General features: G+C 38.9%; 1 protein-coding gene across 1 annotated transcript in view; it reads left to right on the top strand.

Moving 5' to 3' along the window:
- Positions 1-27,781, top strand: part of CDCP1 (CUB domain containing protein 1) — a 69,114-nt gene that overhangs the window by 31,582 nt on the left and 9,751 nt on the right. The window contains exons 4-7 of the mRNA XM_012551316.3: positions 6,022-6,390; positions 17,290-17,511; positions 21,292-21,672; positions 21,802-22,167. Of these exons, the coding sequence (XP_012406770.2) occupies positions 6,022-6,390; positions 17,290-17,511; positions 21,292-21,672; positions 21,802-22,167 (1,338 nt within the window). The remainder of the gene's footprint in view (positions 1-6,021; positions 6,391-17,289; positions 17,512-21,291; positions 21,673-21,801; positions 22,168-27,781) is intronic.

Raw genomic sequence — 27,781 nt, 5'->3', positions numbered from 1 at the left:
ACCCAAATTCTTAGTGTCTGATGCTGGATTTGAATTCGAGGAGAGGAGTTCTCCTGACACCAAGCCTGGTGTTCTGTGTGCTCTGGTATCCCCTCACTGCTCCTAAGATAATATTCAATGAGATGAACTAGAGAGCTGAGAAGGTGAAGGGACTTTGTAGCCCCCACTGATAGAGGAGCTGTAATTCTTGTCTTCCAAGCATTTCAAAGGCTGTCATGAAAAAAAAAAGTTTGAGTTTTGTTCCACATGGCCCAAGAGGGTAGAGTCAAGAGCAGAGGAAGGGAAATTTCAAGAAAGCCCATAGGTGGCTCAATGCATGGAGCTCTGGTCCTAGGATTAGTAAAACCTGAGTTCAAATCCTGCCTCAGACACTCACTAATTGTGTGACTGTAAGCAAGTCACTTTAACCTGTCTGCCTCAGTTTCCTCATCTGTAAAATGACCTGGAGAAGAAATGGCAAACCACTTTAGTATCATTGCCAAGAAAATCCCAAATGGAGTCATAAAGAATTGGACATGACTGAACAATACCGACAATAACCACAAATTAAAATTTGGTACTGGGGAAGACTTTCTAACAATGCTGTCCAAAAGCAGAATTGGCTTCTTGGAGAGGCTCTTCTTCAATGGAGTGCTTTAAGGAAAGCCTAGATGAGCACTTGTTGACTCTGCTTCTCATATAATCATTTGTCAGATATGTTCTAGAGGGGATTTTTGTTTGAGCATTGGTTGGACTGGATCAGTGGTGTCAAACAAGTAGAAATAGAGGCCATTAACAGGAACATGATTATCCCTGGGGGTTGCATATTGACTTAATTTTCCAATCTAATATCTGTTTTATCATAGTTTTATTGATTTTGTTAAATATTTCTCAATTATATATGAATCTGGTTTGAACCATCCTCGGAAGCATTGTGAGTAGCATGAAGCCCATAGATTGCCTGTCGGACACCACTGGCCTTGATAATCCTTCCCATCTCTGAATTCTAGGTCTTTATTTTTATCCTATCTAGTCCTTTACATTTCCTTTCTCTGTATTCCCACTATCCTAATAGATAGAATGTATCTCCCTCCAATATGAATATGCCATAGTCAAATATGTTATTTATGATCTGAAAGACAACCAGGATATTAGACTCACATTGCCAAGCTTTCATTTCCATGACCATTGTGATCACCGTGTTAGTACCCTGGATACCTTAGAATCAGCCAGAGTCAGGATAAGCAAAAGTCCTCGGTCTTATTCTTGGTCTTTAGAGGTAGGATTGAATTGGATGGAAGTAGAATCTCCGCAACATCCTTCTTCCTCATCTACCGCCAAAGTGACTCTGGCTAGTCTTACTCCACCCCTTAGTCCCTCCTACAATTCTCTGTATACACCAATTATCGAGCCAGCACAGGATAGTGGGAAGGGCCATTTTCCAAGTATTTGCTTATAGAGTATTGTCCAATCGGTAATTAGCCTTAAGTACTTGGTTGTCTGGACCTCTGTGCATAAACTCAAGAGTTTCAGCCCTCTACATCTCCCGCTTTCTTTTGTTGTAGAACACAGGTGGTTACACTATCCCTGACTCCTCAGGGAGGTGAGAGCCCCCAAAAGGAGGTGATCATGCCCTCCCTGACTTCTCAGGAAAGGAGGTGAAAACACTAAAAAGGAAGTGATCATGCCCCCCCTGACTTCTCAGGAAGGGAGATGAAAAGCACCAAAGGGAAGTGGGGATTGCTAACGGTTTCTGGGCTAAAGAGTCTTATGAGAAACAGGTATGCACAAACCCATCAGCATGGGAAGTATTACACAAGCACATAGCAGTAACGCACAGGCTATTAGTGATGACTCTCTCCACAACCATTGCAAGCTCAATGTGGTGTAACAAACATGAATTATACATGCAAGTAGTGGTATAACAAACAATATAAATCAACATGGTGTTGTAAAAGATTTCCAGAAGTCCTAGAAGGAGGGTATGTAAACAACAGTCACACATAAGCCTTCTTCAGCAGCCAAAAGATAGTCCAAAAACAATCTATTGTCCATTGCTTCATGTGCCAGGGAATCCATTGATTCCCACAAGTTTTTGAAGTCCTGCAACAGTCTTATCGTTTCTCAGAGAATCCAATGATTCCTGAGGGCTTTCAAGTCCTACAACAAGTGTTATATCTCAGAGAATCCAATGATTCCTGAGGGTTTTCAAATCCTACAACAGTCTTATCATGTTTCAGAGAATCCAATGATTCCTGAGGGTTTTCAAGTCCTACAACAATCTTTTCATATCTCAGGGATTCCAGTGATTCCTGAGGGTTTTGAAGTCAACAATTTTTGATGTCCATGAGTCAAACGCCATAACTGCCATGCTCATTCAGTTTTGGGCACAGTCAGTGATGAAACCACCTGATGTTTCTTGAGTCTTCTCCTTCATTCAAGGGTCTGCTCTGTCTCCCTCTGATGGACAAGGCAAATATGACTCGTTGGCCCGTCTGATTCCTTCTCTACCTGTAGAGATACAAGCAAACCCTCTCCCCCAAGCAGTTAGTCTATCTGTTCCCTTCCATTCACCACTTTCTGGGTCTCTCCACATCACCTGGCGATTATCTAAAGATAGTGGAGCCGCTCGCACTGGACACTGCCCTTCCAGTGGGTTATAAAACCTGTCTGCCGGAGCCAATGCATCTTTGCCAAAAATCAAGATGTTGATAGTATAAAGCAGAGGTCCTCAAACTTTTTAAATAGGGGGCCAGACTGTTGGAGGACCGGACTATAATAAAAACAAAAACTTTGTCTTGTGGGCCTTTAAATGAAAAAACTTCATAGCCCTGGGTGAGGGGGATAAACATCCTCAGCTGCCACATCTGGCTGCGGGCCATAGTTTGAGGACCCCTGGTATAAAGAGCTAGATTAAGAAATTCTCTAGAGTTACCTGTGACTCTCCCTTTGTTTTGTTTTTGGAGGAGCATCTTAATGTCTCTCTTTTCCTCTCTACTATTGCTGTCCTTAAGGATTAAAGGGTATGCCAGTGTTGTGTAAAATCTTATGCTGTGCACAAAAGTGTGCAAAATGTTTAGAAGTATATGCAGGTCCACTATCTGTTTTTATTGCTTGTGGCACACCCATAATTGCAAATGCTTGTATAAGGAATTAAGGGACCACTCGGGCTGTCTCTTTTGCTGCTGATATTGCAAAAGTGAATCCTGAAAAGGTGTCTACCACAACGTGGATAAAAGACAGACAACCAAAAGATTTATAATGGGTCACATCCATTTGCCAGATTTCATTGGGTCTCAAACCAGGAGGGTTCTTCCCTGGAGGCAGTATAGGAGCGGGGAAAGGAAGACAAGCTGTATAGGCTTTTACTGTGCTCCCTGCTTCCTCTCTTGTTATTCCAAATTGTAAACGTAAAGCTTGAGCAGCCTGATGATATTTAAAATGAGATTATTGGGCTTCTTGAAATAAAGGAGTATTGGCCAACATAGTTAGAAGGCTATCTGCCTTTGAATTACCATCAAAAATAGGACCTGGAAGTCCACTATGAGAGTGGACATGCAAGATATAAATCTTACCTGGATGCTTTCTCATTTGCTCTTGAAGTTCCTTAAAGAGCTGATATATATTAGAGGCTACAAATTTTATTTGGGCTGTGGCACTTCTTTGTACAACACCTACTGAGTAGGCCAAATCAGATATTATATTTATATCTCCTGGATAATAAGAGCTAGCATGATTGCATACAATTCATGCTGCTGAGTGGACTGAAAAGGAGTTCTGACTTCTCTCTTTATAATTAAGTCACAAGAGCATACAGCGCAAATATTATGTTTGGATGCATCTGTAAAGATAGTTGGTCCTTTAAGAGCAACTTTAGAAATCTTTTCTTCAAGAATCCATTGCCAATTATGTAATAGTCTGGTTATCTTTAATGGAGACCCATGTGTAAAATTTGGAGCCATGGCTCCAAATGGGGATGGTTTCACAGCATACATTAATTTGTGCATTAGTATAAAAGGTATATATCTTGTCGAGTCTTATCCCAGATAATTGTACTGCTCGCTTAATGGCCTTTAATAGAATTCTAGCCACAAGCACTGAGTAAGGAGCAAGGCTTTGTTCTGGTTGTGCTGGGAGGTTCACCCACTCTATCACACTATCTCCTTGATGAAGGACTACTGTGGGTGTCTCTTGTGTAGCAAAAACTGATATTTCTAAGGGTCTTTGAGTGACTCTTTCAACCACATTGGGTAAAGCCAGTTCAACTTCTCTCAAAGCCTCTTGAGCTTCTTTTGTAAGCTGGCATGGTGAGTTTAAAGCACTGTCTCCCCTTAAAATGGGGAGAAGAGACATCCTCTAAAGGAGCATCCTTGTGTAGTCATATAATTCTTCTACAAACCTTATTAGCATTTTCTTTAGCAAGTTGCCTTATCATAATGTCTGTTACTGCATTTTCATCATTAGTTCATACAACAGCTGTCTGCAGATGTCCCACAAAATCAACAAAGGGTTCATTTGACCCTTGTGTTATTTTTGTGAAAGCCTCAACTTTGTCATCTTTATTGGGGAGAGAAGCCCATGCTTTGATAGCAGCAGCAGCAGCAATTTGCTCATATGCTGCTATGGGGTAATTAATCTGTACTGAAATTTCTGCATAAGAATCTACACCTGTTAGTTGGCCACAGGTGATTGGAGGATTAACTCCACTATGACTATTTTGTTGGGCTTGTATCCTACAGAGCTCACTGTATTCAGAAAGCCACAAGTTTTGTCCAGGTTATAAGCATGTCCTTGCTATAGATTTCCAGTCCCTAGGGGTTAAGATTTCATAAACCAAATTCTGTAATAACATCTTAACATAACTGATGTAGCCCCATAAAGAGTGCAAGCCTTTTTCAGGTCTTTGAGGATTTCTATAGCAAGAGTTAAACTGTCTCTCCCACTACTCCTCCTCCTGCCTCTATCCCCAAAGGTGAAGTTGATGGGGGCATGTCAAGAAGCAGTTCTTAGGCAGTATTGAGCTGCCTTGTGAGTTCGAGAATCATCACACCCTTCATCCTCACTGAACTCCCCATGCCCTCTGGTGATATTGGTGATGCTGCTTTTAATCCATTCTTTGTCCTCCTTGGTTTCCCCGCACTTCCTCATCTGGCTGTTCTGAAAATTTTTCCTTTTTCTATAATTTGCAGGATTCTTTAAGGCCAGTTGTATTATGTTGTATATATAGAATGTTGCCTTGGAAATTGAACCAGGACCTTTATCATTGTAATATTCACATAGTTGCTCTCCTACCAGCTTCCAATTATCTAGCCCTATCTCTTCTTCCTTTAAGAACCAAGGGGACGTGCATTCGAATGTGTCCAACAGTCTAGCAATCTGCAACCAAGTTATAATTAAGCCTTGTCCCTTGATCAACTTAAGCATGCTTTCTATAGGGCCCCCTCAGGGTTGGGGTGGGGCTGGGGGAGAATCTTTTCCCAATATCTACCCCATGTCAGCTACAAAATGTTACTAGTTTAGTCCTTAACAAAGTAAGTTCCCTATTTGTCTATTAAATACTCACCCTATTTCCTGGTCACTGGAGACGTCTTCAGTGAAGTTAAGGTCCTTGGTCCACATGCTGGGCACCAAATGTGAAGACCGACTTAGCACCCTGGATACCTTAGAATCAGCCGGAGTCAGCGTAAGCAAAAGTCCTTGATCTTTGTTCTTGGTCTTTAGGGGTAAGAATGAATTGGATGGACGCAGGATCTCCATGACCTCTCCTCTGTCTCCTGCCCAGAAGTGACCCTGGCTAGTCTTACTCCATCCCCTAGTCCTTCCTACAATTCTCTGTATACACCAATTATCGAGCCAGCACAGAATAGTGGGAAGGGCCATTTTCCAAGCATATGCTTATAGAGTATTGTCCAATTGGTAATTAGCCTTAAGTCTTTGGTTGTCTGGACCTCAGTGCAGCCCTCTACAACCATGAATAATAGGTATGGGTGGTATGTTCTCACAACCTCCTGATTCACTTCTCTTTCTTCATCTTCCCCATAGGACTTTGCATTATTGAATCTGTGTTTGAAGGAGAGGGGTCAGCCACCCTGATGTCTGCCAACTACCCAGATGGGTTCCCAGAAGACGAGCTCATGTCATGGCAATTTGTCATCCCCCCTCACCTCCGAGCCAGCGTCTCTTTCCTCAACTACACCCTTTCCAACTGTGAGAAGAAGGAGGAAAGGGTTGAGTACTTCATCCCAGGATCACTCACTAATCCAGAAGTGTTTCAACTTGGAGATAAGCAGCCCGGGAACATGGCTGGAAATTTCAATCTGTCCTTGCAAGGCTGTGATCAGGATTTCCAAAATCCTGGGGCTCTCCGACTGCTCTTTCAAGTTTTGGTTCAGTACCCTCAGAGTGAAGGCAGTAAGTCAATCTCAGTTCCCCTATTTCTTTCTCCTCTTTCCCTAAGTCTGTTGCTCAACTCGGGGTGATGAGTATGAAGAGCAGTTGAAAGCTCCCTTTTCCTGACTTATCTTGTGTACAATGAGACAGAAATGGTGCAGAATCATGGATTTGTTTTCCTCTTTCTCAACTCTCTGGACCTTTCAAGGGTTTCAGGAAATAGGTTGCTAAACAGTGCACAATCTTTTGCTGAAATGCTATCTCTGCTGCTGTTTTGCTTCAATAACATAAATAACCTAATTGGCACTGGAGGGAGAACCCCAGGATTGAGTAATGGAAACTGCTTTGACTGGTTCTGAATTCACCATGATCTTCCTCTTTTCTGAAATAAGGGGATCAGAAAGATGATTTTTAGGGTCTCTTCCAGTTCTAATCACCTCCAAGTTCAAAGTTCTGAGAAGATTAGCTTGCAGATTTAGTTTCTTTGGTGCTGGGAGGGGAAATAGGTCACCCCTTTATGCCCAGGGTGCACACAGTGAGATGGAAGGTGCTAAATCAATTCAAGAAGCAAGTCACAGCACTGAGAAAGTGAGTGTCTGAGGGGTCAAGTTATGTTGAGAGGCCTTGTAAATAACCATTTGCTCAGGGTATAGAACGATTTGTCCTGGATGCTAGATCAGTGAAGAATGATGAGACTATTTATTTTACTTATAATGTATTTCCTTAGAGGCAAGAGACAAAATTTTAAAATACACAGATGGGATAATGGAGTGACTTTTTTTTTTGCAAGATGTCCAGGCACATATCCAATGAGAATGTAAAAACCACAAGGCTATATGCATGGAGCGGGTCAACCAGGAAATATAATTTCCATGGATCCTTGAATCCTAAGGGAGATCTATTTGTTCAATGTTTGGGCCTTACGAATTTGATGAGTCTTCAAAGAAGTCTTCTAAGAAATTGATGGGGAAATTGTGCATGTTTTGACAGATGTCTTAAGAAATGGAACCTCGGCTTCTCTGGTCTCTTGATCTGAATTGATACCAGTAATAGTGTTCTAAGTATTCCTCTCAAGCTTGGGTTTTTCAGATGGTCATATACAGATTTTCACACGGTCTTTTTTCTATTTTGTGTTGACAGTTCTGTAAGCAAAATGCTAAATGGAAAACAGATGTGAAAAGGTTTGGGGGAGGATATGAATTTAGATTTTTGACTTGTTTATCATCGTTAAGCTGAAATTCTCCTGAAAAGGTCTTCCAAGTTTCTTTACACCCTCCAAAATCTTTAAACTTATGCTTTATGTCCAAGATGGATCCAAAATGGATTGCTAAATAGGATATTTGTCTTTTTCTTTGTCTGGACCAAGAATTCTCAGTGTGAGGAACTCCCTCCACTAATGTTAAGTAGGCAATGCTTCTGCACTTAAGAGTCTTAGAGAGAAGCCTGGGAGTACTGAAAGGTTAGCTTGCTTTCCCAGGGTCACATAGTCTGTATGTGTCAAATTTGAACTCGGATCTTTCTGCCTCCAACGCTGCTTCTCAGATTGCTGGGATGTACAGCTTCTTTGCTGTAGCTAACATCAAATGTAGGTTTCATTTTGACCCAAATAAAGGGCAGTTAAATGAACAAAGAATTGTGTTCGTAGCAAGGTATGGAGTCCTGGACCTGGAATCAGGGAGACGTGAGTATAAATCCAGTCTTAGACTGGTTGGATGACCCTAGGCTTATCATTTAATCTGTTTGCCTCAGTTTTCTCAGTTGTAAAATGGGGATAGTAGCACCTACCTCATAGAATTGTTGTGAATGTCAAATGAGATATTTGTCATTCACTTAGCAGCATGCCTGGCATATAGTAGGTGATGAATAAATGCTTGTTCACTTCTTTTCTTCCCCCATCAAAGGGAATGAAATAGTTTTTATTCTAAGAAATTTTTCTCTATGACTCTGAGGGTGAAACCAGGGCATCTTAACTTTTTGTATCATGGATCCTTTGGCAATATCTGGTAAAGCTGATAGACAAATATTTTTAAATGTATAACATACAAAGAATTACAAAAGAAAGCAATCATATTGTATTTGTGTTTAGTTTTTTTCAGTCACGACTGACTCTTTGTGACCCCATTTGGGGTTTTCTTGGCAGAGAAACAGGAGTGTTTTGCCATTTTCTTCTCTAGCTCATTTTACAGAAGGGAAACTGAGGCAAACAGAGTTAAGTGATTTGCCTATAATCACACAACTAGTAAGTGGCTGAAGCAGGATTTGAACTGATGCCTTCCTAACTCCAATCTTGACATTGTATCCAGCCACCTAGCTGCCCGTACTAAAATGCAGCTACCATTTTTTTAAGTTCATAGAACCTAGGTTAAAAACCTGGAGACAGGGGCAGCTAGATAGTAAAGTGGATAGAACACTAGCCTTGGAACAAGAGGACCTGAATTCAAATCCAGCCTTAGACACTTACCACTTCCTAACTGTGGATCCTGGTAAATCTCTTAACTCCACTTGCCTCACAAATAATAATAATAAACATAAACATATCTCCAGTTTGGGGCAGTTGAAAGATGAAATGACTGAGGAAACAAAGGTCCAAGCTTCTGAACATATCGATTTATTAAGCAATGCATGCCAATTGCCTAACAAATTGATACCAGTTTCCTTCCTCAGCTTTGGCACTGGACCGTGGATACAGAAGGAGACAGATTTTAATACATTAAAAACAACTAATCAAATAAGGCCAACTAATTAAAGCAAAACATTTGAAACATTAGGTGATCCTATTTCTAATTGGAGGAAAGATTTTGGACTTTCCAAGTTAGGAAAGAGAAAAATAGGGATCCCCCTTCTCTAAGAAATATGGAAACAATAACTGTGTTTGATCAGTATGGGGCCAATTTTCAGATAAAATCTGTGGGTAGCTTGAGATGTACAATTGTGAGAAAGTTCTTTGCATCAGTCTTGGATCTGACTGCATTTCTGGTCATTATAACCTGGGTGCTTAATTAACACAAACAATAGGTAGAGGTGTACCAGCTTTCCAGCCATGCAGGGCTAAGTTCAAACAATACAATAAAGTTTTGTCTGCCCTCCTCTGTCTCAATCCCTACAATTGAATAAACTCACAAGATAGAATTTGGATTTGACCCAGAACTGAATAGAAAGGGAGTTGAACTAGCTCCAGAATTGAGTCTCAAAATGGAGTTAGTGTGGTTCAGTCAGTTCTCACAATTAACCACTTGCTGCCCTGATCCCCACAATTCCCTCAAGGTTTCCTGGAAAACGTTCTAGTTCTGACCCAAATTAGCCTGAGCACTATTGAGAAACTTCCGCTCTGGGTTTTAGGATGAGCAATGTGTGATCTGCCTGAGGTGCTTGGAAATTAGGGAGTAGGTCAGCTGTGAAACCTGTAGGTGAGTGTAGTGTGCCTGAAGCTGCCCAAAATGTGCTTGGGTAATGTTAAGGGCTCCATTTCATGCTTGTCAACCCCACCTTTCAAAGTAAATCATGCTGTTGTTAAATGCCCCAGAGTGCACTCTGCTCTCCTCAAAGCAGTCTCAGATAGCCTAGTTTCACATCTGGGTGACTCTGAGGCAGTTTCAAAACAATCACTGTTGTCAGGGCTGGGGTTTGTGCCTCTCTCATCTCCTCTTAGAAGTATCGAGCTCCACACAACCTAGTTCCATGCAATTTCAGAACTGTTTAGAGGGTCTCACCTTATTATGTGATGGAATTATCTGGGAGAGCTCAGAGGTGACTTGGGTTTTTATATTCTACATCTTAATATTTTATTATTTAGAAAAAGAGTGTTCTAAGACACGCTCCACTGAGGCACTGTGCTTATACTGAGTGTAGACAGAGAGCTGGAGATGGAGACTGGAAGAACCCTGCCTCTGATCCAAAGCAACTGTGTGACCCCGAGCAAATCATTTAATCTCTCAGTGTCCCAAGCAACCTAAGACTTTGAGTTATGGATGAGTTACTGATCTGTATTGCTGGAGGAAGTTTTCATATTGCTGAAATCTTCATGTTGCTGAAATAATAGGGCAGCCCTTCTTTGCCTCTTCCTTAGAATAAACTGTGTGTCTGTTTGATATCTCATCATGTGGCTTTTTAATAATAATCAGTTTGTGGGCTTTATTTATATTATAAAAGGCTGGCCCTTTACATATATTTTCTCATTTGAGCTCTGCAACAAATGCTATTATTGTTCCCATTTTACAGATAACACTAAGGCTGAGAGGACTTAAGTGTCTTACCAAGGATCACATAGTGAGGAAGTCTTCTTAATTCCAGGTCCAGTTTATCTGGAGACTCTCAACTTCTACAGAAGCTATTTTAATTCTACTGTAGATCCTTCATGTTGCTGACACATTGAGCATCACTGTGTCCCATCAGCTGACACAGTGAACATCCTCTCAGTGAACATCACTGCCCATCTATGCCTTGCTAACCTCTGCTTCTTTCCTGGTTCTTCCATGACATCATACCCAGAGGATCTAACCAAGGTGCTGAAAGGCTCGGGCACTTGCGCAGTACTCAAGCAATTCATCTTTTTTTTCGTCCTCCTCTCCTCATCTCCTTTTCTGATCACATATTTCCTCAAAAACATCCCTTCTTCTACCTTTTGCATATGGGCCATCCTTAGATGTGTTTTATATGCCCACCATATGTCTCTCCATTGCTCTTTGAGTCACCTGGAACTTTAGCCACACAGAAACTGACAGCCAAGTAGCACAGTGGATAGGTTACTGGACCTGAAGTAAAAAAGACCTTTTCAAAGACTTGTTCAAATCCCACCTCAGCCCACATACTAGAAGACTACAGTCAAATCAATTTTAACCTCTTTCAGCCTCAATTTCATCATTTGGAAAGTGGGTATAATAATGTACCTCCCCCCTCCAAGTCATTGAGAGGATAAAATGAGATCATATTTTCAAAGTAACATTACACATTGTAAATTGTTATATGAATATTTTTCAATGTCTTCCTGGTTCTTCTCTCTTCACTTTCCATCAGTTCATGTAAGTCTTTCCACACTTTTCTGAAATCATCCTGCTTGTCATTAAAGCACAGTAATATTCCATCACAATCTTATACCACAGCTTGTTCATCCATCCCCCAGTTGGTGTACATCCTCTCACTTTCCAAATCTTAAGCACCACAAAATGACCTGCTATAAAAATTTTTGTACAAATAGGTCCCTCTCCTTTAAAAAAAAATCTTTGAGGGATACAGAGCTAGCAATAATATTTAGTTATTCTCAGCGATATAATGATCCAAGACGATCCCAGAGGACTTATGATTAAACGTGATTCTTGCATCCAGAGAAAAAACTGATATTGTCTGAATACAGATTGAAGCATATTATTTTTCCCTTTCTTTTTTGTTCAAGTCTTCTTGTACAATATGAATGTTTTACATGATTGTGCATGTGTAACCCATATCAGGTTGCTTATCTTTTCGGGGAGGAATAGAATTTGGAACTCAAAACTTTTAAAAAAGTTAAAAATAGTTTTTAGCATGTAATTAACATGTAACAAATTTAACTTATAAAAAACATAATGTGTAAAAATACTATTTTTAAAAAGATTCTTAGGGGAGACCATTTCTTGGAGCATAGATCCAGAGTTGGATGATATCTTAGAGACCATCTATCCCCAATATTGATTATCTTATAGATGTGGGAACTGAAGCCCAAAGAGATTATTAAGTGACTCACCCAAGATCATTCAGGAAGAATCTAGACAGAACCAGGATTCAGACTTGAGTCCCATGATTATGTTCAGCTGGAAGATTCAACACCATTTCCACAGTACCACATTGGGGATTTTGCAGGGAAGGGAGGTTTAAGGAAATATATTGGAACATCAGAAGCAATCCACAGTTGAGTAAAAGCAGTCCAACACAGTTTCTCCTTTGTGTTCAACTGTTCTGTTCAAGAGCCAACCTCTTGCCCATTGGTACTATCTTGTTCAGATATATTCAACAGACTGGCTTTTCGACTATCTGTCATGTCTCAGCAAAAGACGTTTTTCAACTATTTCCTTTTTCCCTTTAGGTTTTTTGGAGTCTTTTCAGTGACTATGCACCTCATGCCTAGGGCCAAATATTCCCAGAGCTTGATGCAATCAATACATCATCATCCACAAAATCAAGCATTTGGGGTGCCTTCCCTTCTGTAGGAAATCCTTGGGCAGGACATGTTTTGTGAGAATAGCAGAACTCTTTAGTGAGCATTCATCTTTCTATTTCCTGCTCAACATTAACAATCAGGCTATGGAATAATCATCTTCTATCATCTTAACATTTGCATGAGATACATTGGGGAGACAACATGTTATAATAGATAGCATACTGAGTTCTGAGTCAGGAAGACATGGGCTGTAACCCTGTCTCAGACAAACACTAGTTATGTGTTTTTGGGAAGAGTTTCCTCTGTAAAATGAGGGGGTTGGATTAGATGGTTGCTATGATTCCCTTCAATCCTAAATCTGTGATCTAAGGGAGAAGAGAGTGTACATCACGACCTTATATTTAATTATATTTTATTATTGTTCCATAATTTATATTAAAACCACTTTTTAGGTATATTGTATTAATTAGCATTATTCATGATAATAATTTATTATATTATTTAATTCTCACAACAACTCCGAAAAGTAGGTACTATTATCACTATCTCCATTTTACAGGTGAATGGAAGTTAAATGACTTATCCAGGATCACCAGTTAGTAAGTGTTTGAGGCTGCTTGAACTCATGCCAACCTGGTACCAAGCCCAGTGCTCTGTGTACCATGGCACCACCTAAAACTGTGCTTTGCTCTACCTATCCTGGGAGGATCCTCAGGGGTTCCCTAGTCCCCTAGTCCATCCCTTTCATTTTACAAAAGTAGAGTCAAATGCTATTTCTGTAATAACCAAACAATAAACATAGGGAGACTTTACATTCTCTGAAACTTTGCCAATTGTATGACTTCAAAAATGCAATCCGTGGTGGTAAATCACATGTGAAAGCCCACCTCTTGCTTTCTGATTATTTTCACTAAGGATACTCTCAATATATCTATAGATCATTCACACAAAGATCTACAGAGGATAAAGTTAAAAAATTAGATCCATGGATGGATTATGTAGCATCATCATGTACAAAAATACAATAGCTAGCAGTGAGTTTCCAGTATAAGTTTGCCACAGTAGAGCTGGTTTCATTATATTTCTGTATACCATAAGAGAAGAAATTCTAAGTCACAGAAACATTATCCAAACAAAGTAGGGCAGCTATGGGTTAGACAGAGAAAATGGCTTTCTTTCTTATACTCCCATGTCACACACTTAAAAGGATTCATACTTGGTTAGGAGTGTTTGAAAATTTCTGCACTGTGGAGCTGGAACTCTGTCAGCCCCAAGAAATTTGCTTTAGGGTAACTAGTAGCTCTGAATATGTTCTGTATGACTCCTATGAAACCTCTAAGGTCATTTATGTAATAAAACAAAAAAATAGAAAAAAAAAAAAGGGGGAATGCAACATTCTTCTAAGAGGGAATTTTCATATTGACCAGATTCTATACAAAATATTTAGGGGTTTTCACAAATGTTTTATTTACTTTAGCAGAGTTCCTGGCACTTAATAAATGATTTATCTTTATTTTAAAAGTATAGAACTTTCAGATATTGCCAGTATGGGAATCTGTCCAAGGAAAGTACATTATTATTATTACTTTTAAAAGTCAACCTAAGATTAAATCTAGGGCTCTGAAATTGGAGTCCATGAACTCAGTCACCAAAGTATAAGAAAAAAAAAACTATTTCATTTTTAATATACCTTATTTCCTTTTCAATCCCATTTTATTTTGTACATTTAAAAACATTATTCTGAGAAAGGATCTCTAGGTTTCACTAGGCTACTAAAGAGGTCCATGATGCAAAAGGAATAACTTCCTACATCAATAAGCCTATTTTATATGTGCTATCATGGGCTTGACATGTTTGATTAAGACAAGCATAAAATGAATCTTATAACTGATGTGTACTTGTGCACCATCTTGAAACAAACTGGTGGCCAGTAAATTTTTCAGTCGTTGTGCAGTCATAAGAGTCTGCAAAAGCACAGATGCAATTCTATTGAAAAGCTGAATGAGGTGAGGGAGAAATGCTCCCCCCCTCCATCACTAGATTTTAGTTCCAATCTGCTATATAACTATTGCCAGGTTTCCATCTCTTAGGTCTTGATGTAATTGGAAGGTACTGATGATATAATCTGATATTTTAAAAGGGATATTTTTTACTCAGCTAATGGCTGACTGGAAATAAAAATCAGAAGGCATTTTCTCCTGATTAATACCTTTTGGAATACTAATGCAACTAAGTAACTAAACAGATGGACTGTATCTCAACATCTCTTAGGCAGCCTTGTGTCACCTTCAATTTTTAGCCCTACTTTTGGCAGTTTTTCTCCTAGCATTCTTCTCTACCCTAATTTCAGGCTAAACTTGTACAAAACAGTTATGAGATGGAGTATGGGAGGGTGACTTTTGGGGGAGGGGGGAATCTTCTTATTTCTTTGCCCTCAAACTTTTTTTCTATTGCAAACAGCAAAAGTACAACTTTTATATTAATTTAATTCAGTAAATATTTATTAAAGGGTCTACTATGTGCCAGGCATTGTGCTAAGCATTAAGAATACAAAGACAAAAGTCAGTTCCTGCCCTTAAGAAGCTTACAGTCTAATGGATGACAATCTAATACTACTTTTCAGTGTAGTTTTTCTTTTAATAATGCTGATTTTTGGAAGTTTTCTAGATTTTTTTCATACCCTGTTTAAGTAAATCACGACTTTTAGAATTAAACTTTCTCTGGTTATAAGAACTGTTTATAATTGAAATTTATGCAAAGGGAAAAGTATAGTCAAGGCCAGTAGTCCCTAGTCCTTAATGTCTCTACCTTAAATATGCTTGATATCAATAGAAATCTAAGATTTAAAGATGAAGAGGACCATCTTCCCCTCTTTTTTACAGATAGGTAAACTGAGTCCCAGAGAGTTCAACTGATTTGCCCAAAGTCACACAGATAGGTTTCAAAATCCAGGTCACTTAACTTCAAGTCCATACAATTGGTCCTAAATTTTGAAAAGAACAGTGGCAAAGAATTAGAAATTATAGGGATGCCTATCAATTGGGGAATGGCTGAACAAGTTGTGATATATAATTGTGATGGGAAACCACTATGCTTATAAGACACAATGAGCTCAATGATTTTAGAAAAAGACGGGAAAACTTGCATGAAGTAATGAAGAGTGAAATGAGCAGAATCAAGAGTATACAGTATATAGTATATAGTGACAGCAATGTTGTTTTAAGAATGACTTTATGTGAATAAGTAACTTTGCTATTATAAATACCCAAGTTAGCTATAAAGGACATATGAAGAAGAATGTTATCAGCATTTAGAAAAAGAACTGACAAACAGAAGATGTATAGAATAATTTTACAGATACACACACACACCCCTTTGTGTTTATTGGTAGCCATCTTTAGAACGGCAGGGGAGAAGGGAAGGAGAAAAAAAAGGGGAAAGTAAGAAATTTACATGATAAATTTGTTGTATATTTGAAAGGAATATGCATAGTAGATTTGCAATTTCATGCACAATCATCTTTTTATTATATTATGTCATGAAAATGCTTGTTTTGTTCCATAAATTTAAAAATAATTTTTTTTAAATTTTGAAATCTTTTAGCCCTCTGCAGTGTGCCATAAAGTGGTAGGCCTAAAGCCTATAATACTAGGTCCAAAATCCAGCCCTGCCTCTTAAAGGATCATAGATTTAGAACCATAAAAGACTTTAGAGGAAATCTAGCTCAGCTTCCTCATTTTAATCAAATTTTCATTTTCAATTCAATAGATATTTATTAAGTACCTACTATGTGCCAGGCACTGTGTTAAGCACTAAAAATACAAAAAAGGCATAAAACAGTTCCTGCCTTCAAGAAACTTACAACCTAATGAATCTTACATTCAAATAAACAATCTAATTTTACAGAAGAGCAAAGAAGTAGGTTGCCTCGAACTGATGCTGAGTGAAATGAGCAGGACCAGGAGATCATTATATACTTCAACAACAATATTATATGATGACCAGTTCTGATGGACCTGGCCATCCTCAGCAACGAGATCAACCAAATCATTTCCAATGGAGCAGTAATGAGCTGAATCAGCTACGCCCAGAGAAAGAACTCGGGGAGATGACTAAAAACCATTACATTGAATTTCCAATCCCTATATTTATTTATGCCCACCTGCATTTTTTATTTCCTTCACAAGCTAATTGTACAATATTTCAAAGTCTGATTCTTTTTGTACAGCAAAATAACGTTTTGGTCATGAATACTTATTGTGTATCTAATTTATATTTTAATGTATTTAACATCTACTGGTCATCTTGCCATCTAGGGGAGGGGGTGGGGGGGTAAGAGGTGAAAAATTGGAACAAGAGGTTTGGTAATTGTTAATGCTGTAAAGTTACCCATGCATATAACCTGTAAATAAAAGGCTATTAAATAAAAAAAAAAGAAGTAGGTTGCCTGGGGTAGCACAAATAGCATTTGTCTGAGGTAGAATTTGAATTCAGTCTCCCTAACTCCAACTCTACTGGAGGATGCCATCTCTAGGCTTACATAGGATAAAGGATCATTTGACAATCACAAAACCCCTGAGAATAAACTCCCATTTTATAGATGTGGAAGGTAAGTCTTAGAGAAATGAAGTACCTGTTCAGATCACACAGTTGGTTGACATCTACAGCAGAATTCAAGCTCATTTCTTCCCACCTTCAGATCCAGCACATTCTCCACTGTCCCCTGCAATCCACCTTATCATTTCCTTTGGGGGCTATGGATGATTTTTTTCCATCTCTGTTTTTTTCAGACAAGGTCTATACAGTTAACCTAAGCAACGAAAGAGCCATGTCTCTGAGCATTGAGCCAAGACCTCTCAAGACAAGCCGGCGCTTTGTTCCCGCCTGTTTAATCTGTGAGGGGCCTACAAGATGCAGCTCCAACCTGACCCTGACATCTGGCAACAAATACGAGATTTCTTTCCTTTGTGATGATTTGACCCGCCTGTGGATCATTGCAGAAAAATCAATCAGTAGGACTTATTTACTCATTCTTGTCCTTCTCTGGTCCTTTCCTTACCCCTGTAGACTCTAGGCTTCTCAATTTTTCCTACTCTGCCTCCCCCCCCCACACACACACTCCCTTTTTTTGTTTTCTGGCAAAGAGAAGAGAAGGAAAGGTGAGTATCTACCTAAAAATTATGACATGTAATGATTTAATTAGGTAAACACTCATTAAGCACCTTCCTAATATGTGCCAGGGACTGTGCTGACTAGGACCCAAAAATTGAGTTGACAGACATTTATTAAGCACTGGGAATGAGGCTAACAAAGATGAAAATCAAATAGTTGCTGCCCTCAAGGAGCTTATGTTTGACTGTCCTTTCTATTGGGCAGTACCATGTGCAAAGACAAATCAATTCAAATGTATATCAAAAAATCCCAAGTAACATGTAAGAGTACTAAAACCAGGAGAATAAGGAGCAATCTCTTGCTAAACCTGGACATTGAATAAAGCCTTCAGGGGAACTGGCAATGCAGCGGGAGACCCTTTCAGACAGGGATGACACTCTGTGTATTTGTTAAGAGTTTGCTACATACGGCACTTTGCAAAACACTGGACATACAAAAAAAGGCAAAAAGCATAGCCAGAATTATTGGGTATAATGCTGGAAGGAATGGCAGAGGTGATCTAGTCCATTTTACCTCTGGTCCCATTTTACAGATAAGGAAAGTGAAACTCCAGGTGTAACACAGATAATAAATAGCAGAACTGGAATATGAATCCAGGCTGCCTTATTCCAAAATCCATCAGTCTTTCTGTGGCATCCTATTGCAGATAAATTCAACAAATCAACAGGCATTTATTAATCACCAGAGAACTCTTCTTTACTGAGGTTATGGAAAAGATGAAATGTTATGGATCAAAGCATAGCCATAACCACTTGGAACTATTCCTGAGTCAGATCCAGTAAGGACTGGGGTGGGGAAGGAGGAGAAGCACTGGCACTAAGAGAAGTAAAGGGTAGTTCCATCAGGAGCAGCCCATTCCCTGGAGAACTTTGAGGGACTTGGGAAGGAATTGCACGCAGCTAGATGAGGTAGTAGATTTCAATTAAAAAACCTGAGTTCAAATCCTGCTGTAGAAACTTCCTAATTGTATAGCCCCAGGCAAGTTACCCATTGTAAGTCTCAATTTCCCCATTTGCAAAATAGAGTAATAGTAGCACCTACTATATAGGGTTATTAGGAGGATCAAATGAGATAGATGCAAACCTTAAACCTTAAAACACTATAAAGGTGTTAGTTATTTTATGCTAAGCCCTGAGAAAGAAAGTTATCCCATCCTTCTACACACACATATTCATTCATTCTCTCTCTCTCTCTCTCTCTCTCTCTCTCTCTCTCTCTCTCTCTCTCTCTCTCTCTCTTCACTACACCCCTGGAAATAAGACTTCATTCTTCCTATACCAGTGACAACTTTGGATGGGAGATTAAGTAGAGCATAAAAACCTAGTAAAAGGAAGAAAAAATGAAAAGAGATTGTGAACAAAGGGAAAGGTTGCTCTTCTTGCCTTGGTCACTTAAAGCTGATTTGGAAACTCTAGTCGAGTTCCCTTGTAATAATATCCTGTCACCATTTCAAATGATTGCCCTCTTACTGGAGACTGGCATCCTATGTAAGTGATACACACAGCAACCTGCACCTAGTTGTGTGCAGTGATTACATAGCTTAGTAATGGCCATAATCTTCAGCCATTGCTTGCTTAACCAGCATTTGTCATCAGGACCTGAGTTATGGTCATTTAACTTTGTGGGGCGTATTGATTTTTATCTTTAAAAGAGGGGAGCTATTACACCTGCCATAAAGAGGAAAAGCATTATCCGAAGCTCATGTTCTTTAGCATGTCAGATATGGCCCTGTTGTGCAGCTCTGGGGTGAGACCTAAGGATTCTCCAATATGGCAGCATTCAAAAAGTGGTCACCTATGCAGTGACCTGCATTCCTGTCCAGGCTCCGTTCCTGTGTAACTAACGATGCTGTTCTCAGCGAAGGGTCTTTAACTCCTTTCAGGGTCCAACGCCTCATAGAGTGAGGGAATGGCTGTTGGAATGAAGATCTCTAATTTTACAAGGTTCACTCTCATCACTCATCTTTTGACCAGGTCCTGTGCAGTGAATGAGATGGTGTAACCATCACAGGGTCATAAGAATTAATCACTATGGATGAGCAGTGAATATATAATATGCCCCGGGGGGGAAATAAAGCTTGTGTTTTAGATGGATTCTATAGTCATGGAATGGTCTCAAAGCCATGGGCCCGAGTTTGAGCCATCTTAGCGCTGGTCTGAAAGATTTCAACAGGTCCGAACTTGGATGGGAAAACATTTAACTGCAATGTAATGATTTTTCTTCAGTTACTTCAAAATGGTATTCTAAGAAGGGATCCAGTCTGCCAGAGAGGTCCGATAATTTTTAAAGTGAAGAACCTTTGCCTTAGAGAAATGAAACTGATGAATTTCCAAAAACAGTCTTTAGAAAATGGAGTCACAAAATTTTAGAGATGGGATCTCCCATTTCCTACTGCCTCTTGGACATCTCTGCTTGGATATCCCACTAAAAGACAGCATGTCCCAAACTGAACTCATCATCCTCCTTCCTTAAAACCTGTAAATCCATCTAGTTTTCCCATTTCTGATGGTGTCACTCATTCATACTTCTTATAACAATCAATCAACTGGCATTTCTTAAGTGCCTACTGTATGTTGTCTTGGATGATGGCTTCTTCCTCTATTTTCAACCACTTGCCAAGACCTGTTTCTTGTTGAGTCTCCTGGACTATAGCTCTGACCTATCAGGCCCTTCATTTCCACTCACATGTCTTCTATCCTATTACCTCTTGCCTGGATTCCTTGCCTCTATTCTTTTCATTCCACTGCCATCATAATCTTCTTAAAGGACAGGGCTAACTTTGTCACTCCTCTACTTCAGAACTTGAGTCTAATATTCAAGGTCTTCCACACCTTCTCATTTTGCCCTTTGCACTTTCACAGGGATTCAATTCCGAGCTTGTAGGCCACGCCTTCTCCATTATTGTATGTTCAGCCTTCTAAAGGACAACTTAGATACTACCCTCCGATTTACATTTTCCTTCCCTCACCTTTTCCCTCTGGACAAAAATATTCTCTCCCTTATTGTATTTTGTCGAGATCTTTCCTATGCCCTAATCATCTCCTTCTAGGCTTCATATTTATTTCTGGGCCTGTCACATTCCCCCAATGCAATTATAAATTACCTTGATTGAAGCATGTTTCATTTTTTATTTTTCTCTCCCTTGCATAGAAGAGGGGATTAATAAATGTGTCAAATCATTTGCTTTAATTTGACAAAACTTTAATCCACACCCCTCTTTGAGGGAATTTGAGGGAATTGGAACCCACTATGGTTAACTTACTGGTCCAGGATCACACTCAGCTAGTTAAATGACTGCATTATTATTCAAACCCAAATTTCTCACAAAGACTGAAAAAGATCCAAGGTTTTACTCTACTGAGTCCTGGTATTTAATTACTTTCTGATTCTTCCCCTATTCTATGATTTTAATATCTAAGAGGAAGAACCACCCCTTAAAATATCTTTGAGTAATTTGTCTATAACATATTAGCAATTTAATATTTAATATGAGTTCTATAAGAAAAGAGATTACTTGTTTTTTTTTTTAAATCTGTATCTCTTTCTAGCACAGTGCCTGGTACACAGTTGGTGCTTAATTCATGTTTGTCTGATTAGAGGGTATTCTCTCATTTGTACAGGTTGTACAGACATCGGATACTGTAGCAGGAAGAGCTACCAACTTCTGGTCCCCAGTGACATCATCCAGCTGCCCGTTGAGCTACGTGACTACACATGGAAGCTGTTCGTTCCCAAGGACAAAATCAGCCTCCAGATGAGCCCTGCCCAAAAGCTTCAGCAGCACACTCACGACAAGAATTGTGAGACCACGTTTAGTTACATGCTATCCAGCGCTGTCCAAGGCCAGAACCTCTATTTTGGCTCCTTTTGCCCTGGAGGGTCAATCGAAAAGATTCAAGTGAAAACCAACATCTCGGTGGTCCTGAGAACATTCTCACCAGGGTTCTTCAATGAGTCTTTCAGACAGGGGATGAATGTGACTTTTATACCTTCTTTCAAAGGTGAGATGCTTTTCTGGGCTCCCCTTACACACAATAGCCCTTGACTTTTTCCTTAAAAAGAAAGTATCAGGGAAATGGGATGGTTCAGTGGGCTGGGAAAAAAGTAAACTGCTCCTTTCTTCCTTGCAGATGAAGGCATTTTCACTGTGACCCCAGACTCCAAAGCCAAAGTTTACTTGCGGACTCCTAACTGGGACCGGGGGCTGCCCCCTTTAACCTCGGTGTCCTGGAACATCTCAGTCCCCCACGATCAAGTGGCCCACCTGACGTTCTCCAAGGAGCGGATGGGAGTGTCCTGTGAGACGGGCCGGGCCTTCATGATCATCCAAGAGCAGAAGGCAAAGGCCGAAGAGATTGTCAGTCGGGATGACGAGCCACTGCCCAAGCCAAGAGACTTACATCACAACTTCTGGGTCAATATTTCCAACTGCAGCCCGATGCAAGGCAAACAGCTAGATCTTCAGTTCTGTGTGTCTCTTACTCCAAGGAAGATGGGTAAGTCAGCCATTATTTTATTTAGATTATGGGTACGGTGATGGGACAGTGGGACAGAGGGGTGGAAAGTTACCCATTTATATATATACATATATATACATATATATGTATAGTGTGTATATATATATATATAGATAAAATGTGTGTGTGTATATATAATGTATATAAAATATATATATATATATATATATATATATATATATATATATATATATACACACACACACACACACACACACACATATAAAACTACTGGCATTCATAGAGTGCGTTAGAATTTTCAAACCCCTTTATGTATATTTTAAGCTTCACAAAAACTGGCACTTATAAGTTTCTTAGAGAAGAATAAAGAAGCAGTAATTTTTTTAAAAAAATCAATATGAAACAGTAGTGTGATATGTTAGACACAATATAGTTTTCCATGTTTGGGGGCTTTCTTGAGAAATATATGGCTTCCAGGAATGAGGTCTGCCCAGATCAGACCACTTTTGGAGAAGTATTGTGTTCAATTCTAAGAGCCGTAGTTGAAGAAAGACATTGATAAATTGTAGAGTGTCCAGAGGAGAACAACTAGGCTTTTGGGTAATGTCACATGCAGATTGATAGGTTAAGGAATAGGTCATAATTAACCTGGAGAAGACAAGTCTCATGGGAGTTACCTGTCATCAAGTGTTTGTAGAGATGTCACATAGAAGAGTGGTTTTTATTGGTTCTGTTGGACTACAGAGAGCAAAACCACGAGTAAGGGATAGTCTAAGTAGGTGATGTTATGTCAGGAAAAACTTTCTAACAAGCAGAATTATTCTCAGGAGAAATGGGCTGCCTCAGAAGGTGGAAAGTAGGGTTCTCCCCCACATCATAGTCTTCAAGTAGTTGGACAATTGGCCTCTCAAATCTGTTCTAACTTTAAAATTATAATGTTATACTCATTTTATCAATGAAGAAATTGAATTTCAGAGAGGTTAAGTGACTCTCCAGTGGTCATGCATTTGAACTCAGGTCTTCCTAATATTAAGTGAATCCTTTATGTCACAGAATCACATGGTTCCTTTCCAAAGTGAGGATACTAAGAAAGGTTTTAGAATCATGACAGGTTGTCATAGAAATAATAAGAATCTATTATTTTTAACCCTTTTAATTCATACACTGCTAATTTAACATTCTTAGTACTTTTGTTCTACTCAAGAGTGAGGTAGCAAGGAAGATAAAGAAATAAAAAGAATGAATGAGATTACAGGGACATTCCTTAGTCTGTTTAACAAACTATATAGGCTTCCTAAATCTATTTATGAGAGACATCTGTTGTATAATACTATTTTTTAAGAGTCAAAAGTCTGGTGTTCAAATGCTGCCTTTGATACTTGCTGTGTAAACATAGAGAAGTCACTAACATCTCTAAATCTTCTCTTTCCTTGCCAATTTTATTGGGTTATTATGAGGATCAAATGAAATTATAAATAAATATGTAAATGTGTGTGAATATACACATTTGTAAATCTATATGTATACATATACATGAAATTGTTTTACAAACTCTAAAACACTAAACAAATATAAGTTGCTTAGGGGATGGGGTATTGTGTAAAACTGAAACTCTTACATAATTTTTAAGTTTTAAGTGTATAATAAATTTCAAAAGGTACATAATGACAAAACTGTCCTGCTGCTCTATGCTCCCTTCTAAACTTCCTTCTGCTTCTTTTGGGTTTGTTTGTTTGTTTTTTTTAAATCAAACATAAATTACTATTAAATAGCAAGTATTAGGACTTAAGAAACATTCATTTATTTATGAGCAGCTAATTGATTGATAATAATACATTTTCAGCTATGCATTAAAACAGGTCCCCAAAACAGCTTTCATTCCAATGTTTCTCCTACTTTGAGGTTTTTTTTTTTAATTTAATAGCCTTTTATTTACAGGATATATACATGGGTAACTTTACAGCATTAACAATTGCCAAACCTCTTGTTCCAATTTTTCACCTCTTACCCCCCCACCCCCTCCCCTAGATGGCAGGATGACCAGTAGATGTTAAATATATTAAAATATAAATTAGATACACAATAAGTATACATGACCAAAACGTTATTTTGCTGTACAAAAAGAATCAGACTCTGAAATATTGTACAATTAGCTTGTGAAGGAAATCAAAAATGCAGGTGGGCATAAATATAGGGATTAGGAATTCAATGTAATGGTTTTTAGTCATCACCCAGAGTTCTTTCTCTGGGCGTAGCTGGTTCAGTTCATTACTGCTCCATTGGAAATGATTTGGTTGATCTCGTTGCTGAGGATGGCCAGGTCCATCAGAACTGGTCATCATATAGTATTGTTGTTGAAGTATATAATGATCTCCTGGTCCTGCTCATTTCACTCAGCATCAGTTCGTGTAAGTCTCTCCAGGCCTTTCTGAAATCATCCTGTTGGTCATTTCTTACAGAACAGTAATATTCCATAATATTCATATACCACAATTTATTCAGCCATTCTCCAACTGATGGACATCCATTCAGTTTCCAGTTTCTAGCCACTACAAAAAGGGCTGCCACAAACATTCGTGCACATACAGGTCCCTTTCCCTTCTTTATAATCTCTTTGGGATATACTTTGAGGTTTTTAAAGTAGGTAGAAATTCAGATTTTCCGGTCCTAGGCTGGAATTCCTCTCAACCAGTCAAAATCAGTGAAGTTTTACTGGTGTCTCTTTTCTTCTAAACCCAAAAAATAAAAAATAAAAAAAATGAAGAGGCCACCAATCCCATATTCATGGTTGCTTATTGGTACAGCACAAGCTTTTTGGTGAATGAGTGTAGTTTGAATACTTGAATTGCAGACGTCTACCTTCCCAGACCTTACGTCTGGAAAATGCTCTGAGTGCATGTGCTCAATAAATCATGGCCTCATGGTGTGAGTTCTATGTGTTTATTTTTACCGATGTGCATCCCACAGAGATGCCTTCACATTGCCATTTGGAGTTCCAGATCTCCTGTGGCTTGTGGAAGGCAGGACTAGATCATTAAACTTTACAACAAGCATCTCCACATTCTTCCCCACCTTGCCCTCATGATCCCCTCCAGGGTTCTACCACTCCTGCTGATGGGCCCTGCTGCTTTAAGAGTGTGACTCCATATGCTATTAGGGATAAGGCCAGTTCTCCTGGCAGGGTCTGGTCTTGCTGGGAGGAGAGTGAGGAAGTGAAGAGAGGCTGTTACTTTACTTCTCCTGACCAAAGTTGGAAGGGGAAGCTTCCTGAATAAGGCCTTCTATTGTTTCTTTGCTTGGGTATTGTCACAAAGAGCTTCTCCCCATTGGCTCTTTTTGGAGGTACAAAAAAAATTTGATTTTTCAGCAAATATTTAATAAAATAAAAATTCATGGTAACGGATTTGTTCAAGGTAATGTCTGAATTTTTTTGACCTTTTTAATGTGTTTTTAGACTAATGAGTTCTTAATAATTGTTTTTTGTATAATGGACTCCTTTGGCAGTGTGGTAAGGATGGCCTTTGAACCCCTTCTCAGAAGTGTCTCTAAATATACAAAATCAAATACAGAAGATTGCAAAGGAAATCAATTTATTGAAATACAATTATCAAAATATTTAAAAGTTCAGGGTAAAGAATGTCTGGACTACAGGAATGTACTTTCAGAATAAACTATATAAATATTTGAGTGCCTCCTCTCACATCATCAATGTAGGTGCATATACAGAGTATGCCAGAAGTGCCCAGGCATATTCTCATGTCTGAAAAGCAAAATTGGTATTTTGTTTCATTTTAAAAAATGTATTCTTTGAGTTAAAGCTTAGGAGTTTTTTTTAATATGCTTAATTTTTTAAAAATTTAAATTAAAATAAGAAAATATGCTTAAGTTTTTAAGTTAATTATTCAATTTTTGCCTCAGTATCTTATTTATAAAATGAGCTAGAGAAGGAAATGACAAACCACTCCAGTATCTTTGCCAAGAAAACCCCAAATGGAGTCACAAAGGGCTGGACATGACTGTGAACAACAACAATAACAAAATTAAGTTAGAACAAAAACATCCTTTATGTTTGATTATTCAGTAAATATTTGCCTTAAAATAACAACCACCAATTTCCTGGATGCACACTCTAATAAATGGAATTGCAAACACCCATGATCAATAATCAACAGTTTTCTAATATAAAAATTGACATTTAGCTTTCTGGCCCCCTCAAAAGTATACGTGCATGCATACACACACACACACACACACACACACACACAATCTTAGAGTACTGAGATTCTCTAGCCATACATTACAGAGATACATCGCTTTGATTTTAGCACCATCTATTGATGTGAAAATGTTGAGAAATTGAGAAGTCTAGGGTTAAACTGATTCTACTTAACCTAGAGTTTTCCTCCACACAAGTTTTCCCCCAACTCTGCCATCGTAGCCCTCCCTGAAAGGGAGACAAACCAAATCCAGACAATGCCTCGGGCTCTATTAGTCACTCTCAGTGATGGACATGAGTCAGAATCTCTTTTATGATGTTCTTCTAGCTGTCTCACCATCATGAAAGGCAATTATGTAATGGCAGTAAAAGCCAGTCATTCCAGCTTGTTCTGTCCAAGCCAAATTCTCTGATAGAACAGGGAAAAGTCATAGGTCCAAGTTAATAGAGTTTAATGGGACAGACTCAAAGATCTGAAGGGAGAAGGGTCTTAGAGATCACCTAATCCAGCCCCCTCATTTTATAACTAAGGCTCTTGAGACCCCGAAAAGCTTTAAGCAACTTGTCCAAGAGTTATATAGCAAATAAAAAGAAAAGCTAAGATTTGAATGGAGGTCTTCTGAAGTCAGGGTCAGCATATGTTCTACTGCACCTTATAGTCTGGATCTTGTGATATGAGATATATTCAAACATAGAAGTATATCAAAGAAAAAATGAAATAGCATATTTAATTTTTTTAAGTTGTATCACAATCTTTTTCAAATTACAAATTACAAATAGTAACCATCAATAGAAACATTTGGATATCCATAAATAAAACCTTAAATCCCAAACTTTTTTTACTTATGTTGGTTTTTCAAATTGTGTTTGCTCTTGTATTTCTTATCTTTTTCTTCTGTGTCTTTGAGGTTTATGTTATTGGAAGTTGATGTATGTGTTTGTTTGTTTAAACATTTTACCTCTATCAGAGATATTATTGTGCACAGACTATTCCAATTTGTGGAATCGTAGAATTGAGAATTAGAAAAGATCTCGGCAGCTATTTGACCCCCAATAAACCAGTTGTCCAGAGGTCCTCTAAGACCTTCTACTTGCAGACCTCCATGGAGGAGGAGTCCACCACTTCTTGAGGCAGCCCACTCCATGGTTCTCATTGTTAATGTGTCTCTCTTGACCTCAAGCCCAGCTTGATTTCTGCAATTTCCATGCATTGTTCCTGAATCCACTCTCTGGGGCCAAACTGAATGAGCCTGACCCCCTTTTCCACAAGGTGTGCTTCAAACACTCAGAGACAACCACCTTGTCTCATATCTACCTTCTCCCCCACCAAGTCTTCCCTCCTCCCAGCTAAGTAGGACCAGTCCCTTCAAGCAGTTTCCATATAATATGGACTCAAAGCCTTTCTGAACAGTATTC

Source organism: Sarcophilus harrisii, chromosome 5 (genome assembly GCF_902635505.1).
Source record: "Sarcophilus harrisii chromosome 5, mSarHar1.11, whole genome shotgun sequence".
In the NCBI taxonomy this organism is placed as follows: Eukaryota; Metazoa; Chordata; class Mammalia; order Dasyuromorphia; family Dasyuridae; genus Sarcophilus; species Sarcophilus harrisii.
This window is presented reverse-complemented; position numbering and strand designations above follow the sequence as displayed.